General features: G+C 38.8%; 1 protein-coding gene across 1 annotated transcript in view; it reads right to left on the reverse strand.

The window, feature by feature from the left end:
* Window positions 1-16,574, reverse strand: part of BMP5 (bone morphogenetic protein 5) — a 73,806-nt gene that overhangs the window by 29,391 nt on the left and 27,841 nt on the right. The window contains exon 2 of the mRNA XM_070733008.1: window positions 5,172-5,364. Within this exon, the coding sequence (XP_070589109.1) occupies window positions 5,172-5,364 (193 nt within the window). The remainder of the gene's footprint in view (window positions 1-5,171; window positions 5,365-16,574) is intronic.

Raw genomic sequence — 16,574 nt, forward strand, 5'->3', positions numbered from 1 at the left:
CTTCCATTTAAAGGAGCTTCTAATATGAACCCAATTCAATCAATTCTACTTTCCAGCCATTGCACTGGTTAGTTATACAGCCTTGTTTTCTGAGGACAAGTAAACTGTTAAAAAAATGGAGCAGCTGCATTTTAACTTTATTAATTTTGGCTAGTTTTTACGGTTGGTTGGATGGCAAAGATGTGTAAAGTAAAATAGGGCATAACTCACTTTACAACTGTCTTGCTTAGAATGCTCAATTGTGGTTATAAATCGAGGACGCCCTGTGATGCTTGTAAGGGGGACTTCACACCTTTCCTGTGGGTGATGCTTACTATCCGTTTACTACTTTTCAAGCAATTTTACCCTGCAGATTTAGATGTTTCTGTGAGGAAAAAAGAGGTGAGGGAGAAACAGTTTCATAGCACCACCTGCACCCAGAGAGCATAAACCTCTTAATGAAAAAAAGAAAACAGACAGAAACTCTTTGAAGTGGATAAAATGCAACAAAGCACCCGAGGTGGGGAAAAGGAACCTCTCATTAGCAGCTACCCAGTTCTACATTACAAACACCTGGAACAGAAAAGAAAAGAAAAAATGCCAACATGACTGAGAGGGGGGAAATAATTAAAGGTGAGTAATAGCTGAGACTCAGATGCATGAAAGCCCCAGAATATTAGTCTGCATTGGTTGCCGATCAATTTCTGATCACAATTCAAAGTGTTGGTTATGACCTATAAAGCCCTTCATGGCATCGAACCAGAATATCTCTGGGACCGCCTTCTGCTGCACGAATCCCATCGACTGGTTAGGTCCCACAGAGTTGGCCTTCTCCGGGTCCCATCGACTAAGCAATGTCATTTGGGGGACCCAGGAGAAGAGCCTTCTCTGTGGCGGCCCCGACCCTCTGGAACCAGCTCCCCCCAGATAGCAGAGTTGCCCCCATCCTCCTTGCCTTTCGCAAGCTCCTTAAAACCCACCTCTGTCGTCAGGCATGGAGGAATTGAAATTTCCCTTCCACCTAGGCTTATAGAATTTATACATGGTATGCTTGTATGTATGAGTGGTTCTTTAAATTGGGGTTTTTTTAGATTATTTTGTTTACATTGTCTTTTTATATTGTTGTTAGCCGCCCAGAGTCTTCGGAGAGGGGCGTCATACAAATCTAATAAATAAATAAATAAACAAAAAAATAAAATAAAATAAAATAAAATAAAATAAAATAAAATAAAATAAAATAAAATAAAATAAAATAAAATAAAATAAAATAAAATAAAATAAAATAAAATAAAATAAAATAAAATAAAATAAAATAAAATAAAATAAAATAAAATAAAATAAAATAAAATAAAATAAAATAAAATAAAATAAAATAAAATAAAATAAAATAAAATAAAATAAAATAAAATAAAATAAAATAAAATAAAATAAAATAAAATAAAATAAAATAAAATAAAATAAAATAAAATAAAATAAAATAAAATAAAATAAAATAAAATAAAATAAAATAAAATAAAATAAAATAAAATAAAATAAAATAAAATAAAATAAAATAAAATAAAATAAAATAAAATAAAATAAAATAAAATAAAATAAAATAAAATAAAATAAAATAAAATAAAATAAAATAAAATAAAATAAAATAAAATAAAATAAATGACGTAGCAACCCGCAAACCACACTGAAAATTCTGAAAGAAAGGCCCTTCAAATTCTAAGTAGAGCGTCTATATCTATAGTAAATTTACTCTGGCAATAAAAACAAAAGTGTTTTTGTGTTTTGTTGATAGGAAATAGCCAGGATCAGTCCTTTAAATAGCTACTATGGTTATTACCATGTCTATTCTAGCTGTAAGTAAATAAAATGCCTACAAGTTGCTGCACTAAATTGTACCCCATTCAGCATCTTTTTGACCTGATATCCTCAGCCACCAATCTAAAACCTGCCATTTGATTTCATAATGGTTTTTTTTCTTGCTCTTCCATATGAAGGAAGGGAAAAATCTCTCCTCCAACAAGGACTAGTTATTGCTAAAAAGCAAATAAAAGTACTTACTTATGTAAAGAGGGGATTTATAACACACAACAGGCAAAGGCTATATACAATTCACAGGAAAACATCACCAATATCCAAATGAATAGGACAGACTTCTTTCCACTTCAGAGATCTTATGGGAAAATTCACAGGTAAAACCATTTTTTCCTTCATCTTAAAACATCTTTGATATACAAGGTAAACATTTTTATGGCATGGACTCTTGGTGAAGAATCAGAGCTGTGAATTTCAGAGTTTCAGATTGTGCAGAATACAGCCGCGAGAGCAATCATGGGCTTACCTAGGTATGCCCATGTTACACCAACACTCCGCAGTCTGCATTGGTTGCCGATCAGTTTCCGGTCACAATTCAAAGTGTTGGTTATGACCTATAAAGCCCTTCATGGCATTGGACCAGAATATCTCCGGGACCGCCTTCTGCCACACGAATCCCAGCGACCGATTAAGTCCCACAGAGTTGGCCTTCTCCGGGTCCCATCGACTAAACAATGTCATCTGGCGGGACCCAGGGGGAGAGCCTTCTCTGTGGCGGCCCTGACCCTCTGGAACCAGCTCCCTCCGGAGATTAGGATTGCCCCCACCCTCCTTGCCTTTCGTAAACTTCTTAAAACCCACCTCTGCCATCAGGCATGGGGGAAATGAGTCATCTCCCCTGGCCTATATAGTTTATGCATGGTATGTTTGTGTGGATGTATTGTTTTAAATAAGGGTTTTTAGATATTTTAATTATTAGATTTGCCATTGTATATTGTTTTTTATTATTATTGTGAGCCGCCCCGAGTCTGCGGAGAGGGGCAGCATACAAATCTAATAAATGAAATGAAATGAATGAAACCATATTCATACTGAAAATGGTTCTGTTAGAGACAAAATGGCCATTCTTATCTATATGGGGCGGAATTAGTGTTCTCTTTCCATATTTCATTTTGTTTCAGTCTGATCTCAACTGTTTGGTTTTTTTTCTTGCCTAGATGGTTACAGCATCAACATCATCAGCTGTTTGAAAACACATATATACCATTGTTTCAATGGTGGGTCATAAAATATTTTGTCACTTTTTTGTGCCTGTGCGCATGTTTGGGTGAGTGTGCAACACTTCTGCACATGTGCAGAAGTGTTCTGGGTGGGTGGGCGGAACCTCCTGCCGTCAATGCTACCATTTCTAAGAACCGATCCGAACCAGGAGCAACCCACCACTGCATTGCTTCCATGCACCTACATAATAATGCCTTCCAGACATTGCATTTTGCAATGTAAAAACTCCCATTTTTCCCTAATAGAAATACAGTAGTCCCTCACCTATCGCTGGTGTTACGTTCCAGACCCGGCCGCGATAGGTGAAATCCGCGATGGGGAATTTATCGACTGATAGTACTTATTTAAGTATTTATATTGTAATTGTTTGGTAAGTTTTCATTGTTTTAAACCCTTCCCACACAGTATTTATTTTAGATACAGTATTTAAATACAGTATTTACAATTTTAGATATATTTTTTTTGAAAAACCTGCCGATCGAGTTTGGCGGGCTGTTTAAATCTGCCGATCAACTTCCTCAGAAACCCGCGAACCAGCGAAGATCCGCAAATGATTTTTCTCATTAATACTTCTTGAAAACCCGCGATGAAGTGAAGCCGTAGTAGGTGAAGCGCGGTATAGCGAGGGACTACTGTACGTCCCGAGGAGCATGCACAATATCGAACATACTAAGTTTTACTAAGTCTTCGGAGAGGGGCGGCATACAAATCTAATAAATAATAATAATAATAAATTTAAAAATGAAGGATATGAGAATGGAAGACAAAACACAGTTTCCAGGCAAAAGAATACCACAAAAAACCACCCCTAACTAAGGAATATAGTGGCATGTGTTTTATCTCTTTAATTATTTTTCTTGACAGTTTATGGGGGATGGGGAGTGGGGTATCTGCCAAAGGACTGTAGCCTTTTAAATTATAATACAAATATGTTGTGGTTTCAGAATTTCAGAAGCATGCTTCTCTGCTTGACATTTTTAATTGATATGATAAGTAAATGCTGAGTATCGTTTGGTCAGAGTGCATAGTTTAAGCTGACATCTACATCTGACATCCTTGGTCAGGAACCAGAATCTGAGTGCCTGGGAAATAGTAATAGCACTTATATACAGTGTTCCCTCGATTTTCGCGGGTTCGAACTTCGTGAAAAGTCTATACCACGGTTTTTCAAAAATATTAATTAAAAAATACTTCGCGGGTTTTTTCCCTATACCACGGTATTTCCCACCCGATGACGTCATATGTCATCGCCAAACTTTCGTCTGCTTTTAATAAATATTTTTTTAATAAACTTTAATAAATAAACATGGTGAGTAATAATCTAAATGGTTGCTAAGGGAATGGGAAATTGCAATTTAGAGGGTTAAAGTGTTAAGGGAAGGTTTGTGATACTGTTCATAGCCAAAAATAGTGTATTTACTTCCTCATCTCTACTTCGCGGAAATTCGACTTTTGCGGGCGGTCTCGGAACCCATCCTCCACAAAAAGCGAGGGAACACTGTACTTATATACCGCTTCACAGTGCTTTACAGCCCTCTCTGAGCAGTTTACAGAGTCAGCATGTTGCCCCCCACCCCAACAATTTGGGTCCTCGTTTTAGCCAACCTGGAAGGGTGGAAGGCTGAGTCAACCTTGAGCTTATCAGAATCGGACTACTGAACTGCTGGCAGTGTTAGCTGTCCTTCAAGGATTACAAAGAGCATAGGGGTAATAGGGCAACACCCAAGTCAGCAACAAAAGATGTAGCACATTCCAAGGGCGGTTAGTCTACAGCAATTATGGTAAACCTTGCAGAGACATAAAGCATGTGTGTACCTAAAAAATGTCACAAAATCACAGCACTGAAAATCCGAACATAATCCAAAATTTACATTTGGTAGTATAATCTGCAAGAATACTGCAACAACTCAGCTAGCTACCAAGTTATTTCTTGATCAGTCAGCTCAAACAAAACTTTTGAAAATACTTTCAACTGTTGTTTTTTTTAACTCTTTTGTTGCCACATTTGTTGGATTTCCACTTACATTTAATTCCTTAACAGAAAGAAAACAACCCCTTGTTCCTAAATCTGAAGAATTAGTTTAACTGGAAGAAAAAGTGACCTGTTTGGATGTTCCTTGATGATCTGATAAATGCTAATCTTAATTGTTTCATTCTCAAATCGACTGTAACTTCGATCCTTGTAAATCCGAAATTCTGCTGCTGTCACTGCTTCTCCATGAGGGATCTGAGTCAAATCAAATCGGAATTCTTTGTAGTGCCGTCGTTGGTGAGAAAAATCCTTGTCTCTTTCCACTATGAAAATAAAATGAAAGAAACAGGTTAAAAATCCACAATCCATGTTAATTCAACACTCATTGAAGATTTTAATTTGATCTGTAAGAGACATTCAACAAACAAATTATTGACAAAATTGAATGGGTCCAAAGACGGGCTACAAGAATGGTGGAAGGTCTTAAGCATAAAACGTATCAGGAAAGACTTAATGAACTCAATCTGTATAGTCTGGAGCAGTGTTTCCCAACCATGGCAACTTGAAGATATCTGGCATTCGCTGGCTGGGGAATTCTTGGAGTTGAAGTCCAAATATCTTCAAGTTGCCAAGGTTGGGAAACACTGGTCTGGAGGACAGAAGGAAAAGGGGTGACATGATTGAAACATTTAAATATGTTAAAGGGTTAAATAAGGTCCAGGGGGGAAGTGTTTTAGGAAAGTGAACACAAGAACAAGGGGACACAATCTGAAGTTAGTTGGGGGAAAGATCAAAAGCAACATGAGAAAATATTATTTTACTGAAAGAGTAGTAGATCCTTGGAACAAACTTCCAGCAGACGTGGTTGGTAAATCCACAGTAACTGAATTTAAACATGCCTGGGATAAACATATATCCATCCTAAGATAAAATACAGGAAATAGTATAAGGGCAGACTAGATGGATCATGAGGTCTTTTTCTGCCATCAGTCTTCTATGTTTCTATGTAACCAAAAGTCACAAGGTCAAAGTGCTTCGGAAAGGAAATCTTTCGGCAAAGAGTACAAAAAATAGACTATATATTTAAAAGCAATAAAGTTGTGGGCAAAAGAACATCTCCACATGTTAGAAAAGAATTATGAAATTGGGTTGGTTCATCTTTCTATATGAGCAGGAATTACTAGCAGATGATCTTGGCATGGATGCTTGGACAGCATTTGAGGAAACGAAGCTGGCCAAGCCTTGGCTGGAGTTGTAATGTATTACATGGATGCTTGTTCCATTCTCATGCGGTGGTATTCATATTCCCAGCTATATTTGCTCTGCGAATAAAACCATATTGAAAACCTTGTTTTTTATATAGCTACTTCTATCTACAGCAGGATGCTCATTAGACAAAAATATTAGTCACGAGCTCTCTGAATTGTTTTGAACAAGTCATTCATGCTGCAGCTGTTGTTCATCATAATGGCAGGACTGGTGATTCATTTATAGGAGGAGTGGTTAACTTGAGGTCCCCAAGCCATCCGGGGCCTTTAAGCCTCTTTTCTGTGGTCCCAGTACTGACCATTGACCACAATTGTTGGAAATTGGAAGCTTGCTTTCCTATCATTGTGAAGTGTAAAATACAGACAAATGGACATTTGCACCACAAAAGAGGCTTAATATAGTTTTAAAATTAAAAAAACAAAAACCACATTCCACCCACTCTGCTCTGTATCCTGGATCTACCCTTTGTCTTGCCAAGAATTAAATCCTTGTTGCTAATACCCTGGGTATTAATGGAACTGGGATTGTGAAGGCAACGCCTAATTAATCCATACACATAACACCTCACAAATGTCATTGCTTCCTATTAAGAGAGATACAAGGTCTTGGCGTGGCTTACTTCAATCTCTACATCCCCTGCAGAAGCAGGAAAGTAAACCAATCACTTCTAGGTGGTGGAGGTTACTGTAAGCTGACAGAGAACAAAGCGCACATGTTTACAGCTTCAAACCAATGAGATGATGGTGTATTTTCACTAAATACTTAGGTTATCTGACAAGCAGAGGTCAGAGGTTCCAAGAGTTTTGTCTTGAAATTACTAAGTGCTCTTCAGCTGGCTGATAATTGAAAGCAGAGGCTAGAAATACCAAAGAAGGTAGGTGATAGATAAGTCACAGATACATGAAAAGACTCTAGTTCTTAGGCTCTCAAAGGGCAGAGGCTCCAGGAATTCCCTGTTGTGTTACTGGGAACAGACTGATGCATCAGTCATGGTATCTATTCCTATCTTTATCTGCTGTCATTATCCAAGACCGGCTCTTTCCTGATCTCTTGGTTCTTCAAGCATCCCCCAAGGATGCAGAAGAAAACCTGAACTTTGATAGAGGGTTAGAAATAGGAACCCATCACAATGAAAAAGGGATATGTCTATTTTGTTCAGTAAGGATCATTCCGAAAAGTGTATGTTCCGAGTATTCAAAAGTAAAGACCTTCAAATTTCTAGGTTCAACCATATCACAAGATCTAAAATGAACATCTAACATCAAAAACATCATCAAAAAAAGCACAACAAAGAATGTTCTTTCTGCGCCAACTCAGAAAGCTCAAACTGCCCAAGGAGTTGCTAATACAGTTCTACAGATGATTTATTAAGTCTATCAGCTGCACCTCTATAACTGTCTGATTTAGTTCTGCAACCCAACAAACAGACATAGACTTCAGAGGATAATTAGAACTGCAGAAAAAACATCCAGAGCACCACAGCAGGCTTTTGGACCATGACTATGAGATTGTGAGTTTAAGGCTTCAGATATAAATTCTTTAAAACTGTTGAGGTCAGTTTGACATACAGTGGTACCTCTACTTACGAATGCAATTCATTCCATGACCAGGTTCTTAAGTAGAAAAGTTTGTAAGAAGAAGCAATTTTTCCCATAGGAATCAATGTAAAGGCAAATAATGGGTGCGATTGGGGAAACCACAAGGAGGGTGGAGGCCCTGATTCCTCCCAGGAAATTCCTAGAGAAGCCCCACAGAAGCCTCTCCATGCCTTTTCCGGCCCTGTTTCCTCCAAGGAGATTCCTAGAGAGGCCCTAGAGAGGCTTCTCCCCACCTTTTCTGGCCCTGTTTCCACCCAGGAGATTTCTAGAGAGGCCCCACAGAGGCCTTCGTAAGTAGAGGCGTTCTTAGGTAGAGGTACTACTGTAGTTTTATTGTTCAGTACAGTTGCAACTATCCAAGTCCACATCTGGGTCAACTGGACAAGGTTGTAGTGCTCTCTACTCTTGTAGCATGCCAGCAAGTGATTCTTCAATCCACTATATGCATTCCTAATGATACTGGAAAAATATTCTGTCCTGAGAGGGCAGCTGATCATTGATCAAAGCCTTTTATTATTTGAACAGACAAGTGCCAAAACAGACAGGGCAAGATCATAATTACATCAGTGGAGGAACTGAAGCAGAATTTTGGAATCTCATCTGTCTTTGGTATTTGGTTACAAGCGGTGTGCCAGAAGGGTCTGTTCTGGGTCCTATTCTTTTTAATATGTTTGTGAGTGACATAGGTGAAGGTTTGGTAGGGAAGGTTTGCCTATTTGCCGATGACTCTAAAGTGTGCAATAGGGTTGATATTCCTGGAGGGGTCTGTAACATGGTAAATGATTTAGCTTTACTAGATAAATGGTCAAAGCAATGGAAACTGCAGTTTAATGTTTCCAAATGTAAAATAATGCACTTGGGGAAAAGGAATCCTCAATCTGAGTATTGCATTGGCAGTTCTGTGTTAGCAAAAACTTCAGAAGAGAAGGATTTAGGGGTAGTGATTTCTGACAGTCTCAAAATGTGTGAGCAGTGTGGTCGGGCAGTAGGAAAAGCAAGTAGGATGCTTGGCTGCATAGCTAGAGGTATAACAAGCAGGAAGAGGGAGATTGTGATCCCCTTATATAGAGCGCTGGTGAGACCACATTTGGAATACTGTGTTCAGTTCTGGAGACCTCACCTACAAAAAGATATTGACAAAATTGAACGGGTCTAAAGACGGGCTACAAGAATGGTGGAAGGTCTTAAGCATAAAACGTATCAGGAAAGACTTAATGAATTCAATCTGTATAGTCTGGAGGACAGAAGGAAAAGGGGGGACATGATCAAAACATTTAAATATGTTAAAGGGTTAAATAAGGTTCAGGAGGGAAGTGTTTTTAATAGGAAAGTGAACACAAGAACAAGGGGACACAATCTGAAGTTACTTGGGGGGAAAATCAAAAGTAACATGAGAAAATATTATTTTACTGAAAGAGTAGTAGATCCTTGGAACAAACTTCCAGTAGACGTGGTTGGTAAATCCACAGTAACTGAATTTAAACATGTCTGGGATAAACATATATCCATTGTAAGATAAAATACAGGAAATAATATAAGGGCAGACTAGATGGATCATGAGGTCTTTTTCTGCCATCAGTCTTCTACGTTTCTATGTTTCTATTTTAACACTACCTGCATCTGGATGCAACCATTTCAGCCTGTTTACTCACAAAATATCAGCAGGAAATTACACTGCTCATGTCTGGTCACATGCCACAATTGTGCAATCTGGGGAGGCTCTAGTGGCTACGACGATGAAAAAATAAGAAACCGAGTAAACCAAAATGCTTCCTACATATCCATCTCTAGTAAAAACTTTTGCTTGGAACACTCTTCAAAATAAACATATATAGAACTCGGCTGAATCCGTATTTCAAATGATTATTAGTTGGTTGCTAAAATGAAACTGAGAGGACCTATTAGTAAAACCAACCGTCATAAGCTGTTTTACATTCAAGAGGTTTAAAACTTCCATAATATTTTTAAATGGATATTAAAAGTTTTAGCTGTTTGCTTTCCAAGATTATTACTACTGAAAAGTACATGTATTTTGTTACATGATGCCTTTGAGAAATTAGAATTTTTTTCCATCTTAGTCAGAATTTATACTTCTCTGAAGAACTTAAGACAGAGAATAGTCCCTACTGTTTTCAAATACCCCAAGACATGTTAGATAAATAGCTGTTAAGCAAAATGACCCTTTGAACTCTCAGTTCATGTAACTCCATTGTATGCTTGTTCAGCTACTTAAAACTCAATCAACTGTGTGTATGTGCTTCCTCTCTCAAATAACCTTTGACAGAGACTTATCTGCACCCCCAGCATCATGAAGTCTATTTTTTTTACAAACTATCTTATTCTTAGTATTTTCTCATAATAGCTTATGTTGGTGTTGCCTTTAATTTACTTTTTATTGCATTTTATTTACTAATTAAAATTATATACCGGCCATCTCAGAAGCAAGCGATTCTGGGTAGATTTCCTTATTTATTTATTTATTCATTAAAAAGGCGGGGGGGGGGGAAGCCTAAAGATGTTAGCTCCCAACAAAAAACATTAGGAAGAAGTGTCTCTCCTTTTTTTTAAAATTAATATTTTTATTGATTTTTATAATATAAAACACACACACAACATATAACATATAACATGTGCTCAGTGATCCCACCACCAGACAATCAATCATACCCCACCACCAGTTGTGTCCCTCCTGATCATTCCTTTATGAAAATGTCTGAGTGTGTATATATAAAATAAGAAAATCATTTCACATCACAAAGTAATTCTGACAACTGTATTATTCATTTTATTTATGACCTTTTCTATTTTCCAAATCCCACTAGTGTTGTGGACATCTTTTGGCTAACTTTCTTTAAAAGAAAGCTTCATTCTTGCTTCTAAACTGGTCCTTTCCCCTCTTGCATCAAAACATGTCATCACTTCAACTTGTCTCTAGATCAGTGTTTCCCAACCTTGGCAACTTGGCAACCTTGGCAACTTGAAGATATCTGGACTTCAACTCCCAGAATTCCCCAGCCAGCAAATTCTGGGAGTTGAAGTCCAGATATCTTCAAGTTACCAAGGTTGGGAAACACTGATCGAGATCAGGGGTGTCAAACTGGCGGCCCATGGACCAGATGTATCACACTCAGGTCACACCCACCCAGCTCCGCAAAGGGAGAAAACATTGTGATATGTCATGGGATGGCAATGTGACGCCGCAAATTTGACACCTGTGCTCTGGACCATCAGTGACAATCTTGAGCTATCCTTAGGTGTACCAATAATAAAACTGTCTTTTTTCTGTTAATAAGAACATAAGAACATAAGAAGAGCCACGCTGAATCAGGCCAAAGCCCATCGAGTCCAGCATTCTGCATCACACATTGGCCCACCAATTGTCCAAAGGGATCTTGCGCAGAAAGAGAATGCAAGACCTTCCCTTTCCCCTGACTCCCAACAAATGGTACTCAAGGGAATCCTGCCTGCCTCAAGCAACATAGAGGTGGCACATGGACATCCATTTCAATAACCACTGATACACTTGGCATGAATCTGTCTAATCCTGCCTTGAAGCTATCAAGGCTGACAGCTGTCACGACCTCTTCTGGAAGTGAATTCCATGCTTTGCTATGGAATTCACATGGCAAAGTCATGTGACCAGCAGTAGGTGAGATCGGAACTGTGCTTATTGGCCATTTCAGAATGATGCAGGGAACCATTGTTTTTTATGAAAGCCAGTTTGGTGCAGTGGTGAAGGTACTGGCCTAGAAACCAGGAGATTGGGAGTTATAGCCCCACCTTAGACATGACAACCAGCTGGGTAACCATGGGCCAGTCCCTCTTTGTCAACGCAGCTTCCCTCACAGTGTTTGTTCTTATGAGGAAAATAGGAAGAGGAAGGAGTATTCAGTATGTTCACTGACTTGAGTTACTTATGGAATAATAAAGCTAGGATAAAAATCAAATAAATAAACCTTTCCAAATCTTGGTTTGTCTCGCTAGTATCACTGTAATTTTGTGTTCTCAAAGCAAGGGTCAGCAACTTTTTCCAGAAGCCATTCCATCACCACCTACTCCGGAGGCCATTCCATGTTTTATTTACCTTCGCCATCTCATAGCTTGCTTTTTTAATAATAATAATAATAATAATAATAATAATAATAATAATAATGAGAAAAAGAAAGTATGGATCATCGACATTTCAATCCCAGGGGACAGCAGAATTGAGGAGAAGCAGCTAGAGAAATTAGTGAAATATGAAGATCTAAAAATCAAGCTGCAATGACTCTGGCATAAGCCAGTGAAAGTGGTCCCAGTGGTACTTGGCACGCTGGGTGCAGTGCCAAAGGACCTCAGCGGACATTTAAAAACCATCGGAATTGACAAAATCTCCATCTGTCAATTGCAAAAGGCCGCTTTACTGGGATTGGCAAACATAATTCACCGCTACATCACGCAGTCTTAGGTGCTTGGGAAGCGCCCAACTGGTGATGAAATACGAAATCCAGCATAGTGATCTCGTTTTCTGTGTTGTACTGACATAATAATAATAATAATAATAATAATAATAATAATAATAATAATAATAATTATTATTATTATTATTATTATTATTATTATTATTATTAATTAGATTTGTATGCCGCCCCTCTCCGAAGATTCGGGGTGTCTCACAACAACAACAAATACAGTAACAATGATACAAATCCAATTTATAAAAAGTAGAATTAAAACCTTTTAATATTAAAAACAATCAATACGACACAGTCATACCATTCTCAAGTGCTATAGTCAGAAAAGAGGGAGGAATTAATCCCCCAATGCCTAGTGGCATAGGTGAGTCTTTAACATCTTGCGTAAGATGGGGAGGGTGGGGGCAATTCGAATCTCTGGGCGGAAATGATTCTAGAGGGACAGGGTCACCACAGAGAAGGCTCTTCCCATGGGTCCTGCCAGCCGACATTGTTTAGTCAACAGGACCTGGAGAAGGCCAACTCTGTGGGACCTACTCGGTCACTGGGATTCATGAGGTAGAAGGCCACCTTTGAAGTGCTCCATCACTGGAGGTTTTCAAAAATAGACTGGACAAACCATTTGTGCAGGATGGTATAAGGTCTCCTTCCTTGAGCAGGGGGTTGGACTAGAAGAGGTTCCTGTGAGGTTGCTCCCTGCCCTATGATTCTATGTTCTTGTTAGCGCTAGGCAGAGAACCTGTCACCTGTGTGCAGTGAAAGGCTACCTAAATTTTTACTACCACATTGTGGCCATGACTTATGCAGGACATGCATTTTCTTTCAACATCTTTCAGTGCAAATTGGGTGCTCTGGGGTGGAGCTCCATTTTTGCTACTCCACTGCATTCACCCCCTTCCGGGCAGTAGCCCACCCCTACCTGTGTGGTTACCTAAAGAGATAATGGGCAAATGAGCATTCTCTCTCTCTGTTGCATGGTTTTGTGAACATATTCCATGTAGAAACAATGAGCCCAATGAGGCCACATCCAGCCTACAGGCGATATCTGTTAACCACAATCCAAAAGGGAAGTTACAGTAGCACATACAAGTGGTCATTCAACATCAATGGGCCACTCAGCAGACATGAATCCCAGCGGGAATCACGAATCCCAGCGGCCAGTTAGGTCCCACAGAGTGGGTCTTCTCCGGGTCCCGTCAACGAAACAATGCCACTTGGCGGGACCCAGGAGAAGAGCCTTCTCTGTGGCGGCCCTGGCCCTCTGGAACCAACTCCCCCCAGAGATTAGAACTGCCCCTACCCTCCTTGCCTTTCGTAAGCTACTCAAAACCCGCCTCTGCCACCAGGCATAGGGGAATTAAGACTTCTTCTCCCCCTAGGCTGATACAACTGTATGTATGGTATGTTTGTACGTATGCTGGTTTTATACATTAAGGGGTTTTAAGTTAGTTTTTAGTATTGGATTTTTACTGTATATTATTCATGTATATTGTTCATGACTGTTGTTAGCCGCCCCGAGTTTTCGGAGAGGGGCGGCATATAAATCCAATAAATTAAATTGAATTGAATTGAATGACTAGAAAGGCTTTCACTTTATGGCTTTGACCAGTTTAAGAGACTAATTTCTCTCTCTCTCTCTCTCTCTCTCTCTCTCTCTCTCTCTCTCCCCCTCCCTCCCTCCCTCCCTCTCTCTCTCTCCCCTCTCCACTTCCCCGCTCTCTTGACCTGGAAACAAAAATTAATTTCCCTTTCTCTTCCCCCAAGAGAAGAACAACCTTATTTAACAGCCATATGATTATCGTTCATTCTCTCTTATGTGAAAATGAACATCAGTCCACTCTCTCCAAAAGAGTGTATACTAGATGAGTTTGATGGGAAATCTGGAGATCATAGTGCTTCAAGGTACCAAGAAGTATCACATGGGGAAAGGATATTGTGTTCAGACCCATGTTTTATATGAGCTTACTTTATTATTTGTTGAAATTTGCTAGTTATAGCTAGACCTTTATAGCTAGACCTTTCCAGAAATCAGAATTCAACTCCAGCTATGGAGCATGAGTTAATTTTGCATTGGATGTTGAATTAAATAGAAGCCCTTTGATTTCCTGCTAGTTTCTTAGGTCCTAAATGCACACAGATGTATGGGACATGTAGCCCACAAGACCTATTTTCCACCTTCAAAATGGAAAGTCCTCTAAAGAATTGCACTAACACTACCTTTTCAGTCACGGAAACTTTGGAAAATTAATACCATACAGGTATAGAATACAGAATACAGTGAGAGGTCTGTTTCAAACTGGAAAGACAAAATTTTCCACATTTGCTTCATATCCTGTTAGAAAGGCAGTCCTTTTCTTTAGATTCTGATTCGTAGGAGTGTAAGGTGAGTCCATAATTGTCCATAGGTTCAAATAAATTGTTCCGCCTAGTTGAGAGTGAAAAACAAGAGGAAAATCAAGCTATATTACATTGCTTGGGGCACAGCTGTACTTGACGTTAGTTGTTTTGACAGGAAAAAATGTTGCAATGAAAAGAAACCATTTTTAAAAAGCTGTAGAGGAACATGTCTCAAATAGGTTGGAGATTAGTAAACTGCTCCTGATACTCCCCGAAAAATTTGCCTGGGAAAATGGCTAGATGCAAAGAAAGAAAGCAAGCTGTGAAATATTCACTGTGGTTAATAAAGTGAAATTCTTTTCGGAAATACCAGTTCTGCCTTTTGAGAGCCAAAATCTGCTTTGACTTACACATTTCCTCACTGGAACTTTTGACATCCATTCAAAACAGTGTGCAAGTTGTGACTCAGATGTGAATGGAGTTGGAAATTAGTCTTTAAAGTCATCATAGTCTCTTGTCTTTGGTTTATAGCCCATTACTTCCAGTTTGCAACAGAAAGCATTTTTAATATAATTAGCCCTATCAGCTTTGCTGAAACCAACTACTGATGGGCTTCTTCATCTCTAAATGATTTCTAATTCGTACCAACTAATTGTTAGAAAAAATACTCTTCAACATGATAACTGCTATTTGTTTCAACATGATAACTGCTCTTTCCCTCCCATACATATTCCTTTTGTATCCTGCCTTTTTTGGGGAAAGCTTGGGACAAGGATTTCATGTTTAATTTACAGGCTTTTTATTCTTTTTATTCTAAAGAATGAAACATAAAATAGAGTAGAGTACTGTACATCTAGCTGTCTACTCTATCTATCTATCTATCTATCTATCTATCTATCTATCTATCTATCCATCTATCCATCCATCCATCCATCCATCCATCCATCTATATCTATCATCTATCTGTCTGTCTGTCTGTCTGTCTGTCTGTCTGTCTGTCTGTCTGTCTGTCTGTCTGTCTGTCTGTCTGTCTGTCTGTCTATTGTTTAATTACTTAATTTCCCCTTGTCTTCCCTATAAGGGAAGGACTCAGGGCAGCTTGTTCTATGCTACAACTTGTAAAAGAGGCTAAAAAGACCATTATTGCCAACAAATTAGAGACAGAATGGAAGCAATTATTTGAATGGGGCATTTATAATTCCTGTTGGGATGCAGTCCATTTAATTCCTTATTCTTGAGCATATTATGTAGGTTCATTGGGAAATGAGTTTCATAGAGTGCAGACAACTGAACTGTAGCCTCCTTTAGATCATTAACAACAATCACTTTCTACAGAGAGTGGGGGCAACAAGAGTTAAACTTTTTCAGAGTCACAAAGGCTATTTATTTGTATTTTCTCCATCTGGCACATTTTCTTTATTTATTCATCAGTTCTATGCCTACTACAATCAGCAAATTCTCAGCAGTACAGCAGTTCATGATAATAATTCAGCAGCCTATGATACAATGATACAATAGAATATACATATGTGTGTGTGTGTGTGTCACATGCTTTTTTGCTGAATTTGAAAATTAAGGGAGACTAGGGTAGATCTATTTTGGCCTTATTTTGGCCTCATCAGCTAGTCATACCCACTGGGACTTGACCCTGCAACCTTTGCCTTGTAAGGCAGAAAATTATCCTCTAGGCTACAGTATCTAATCCCTTCAGCTCTGCACCAGGGAAGGGTTACATATTTTTGTGTTGTATCACCCTGGTGTACTGTGTGTGTGTGTGTGTTGGGCCAAGAGGCAAAAAAGGAGCTGTGATGTTCCTTCAATATACCAGGGTGATTCGACACAAAATGTAACCCTTCCCTGGTACAGAGCTGAAGG

This window comes from Erythrolamprus reginae, chromosome 1 (assembly GCF_031021105.1).
Source record: "Erythrolamprus reginae isolate rEryReg1 chromosome 1, rEryReg1.hap1, whole genome shotgun sequence".
Classification (NCBI taxonomy): Eukaryota; Metazoa; Chordata; class Lepidosauria; order Squamata; family Dipsadidae; genus Erythrolamprus; species Erythrolamprus reginae.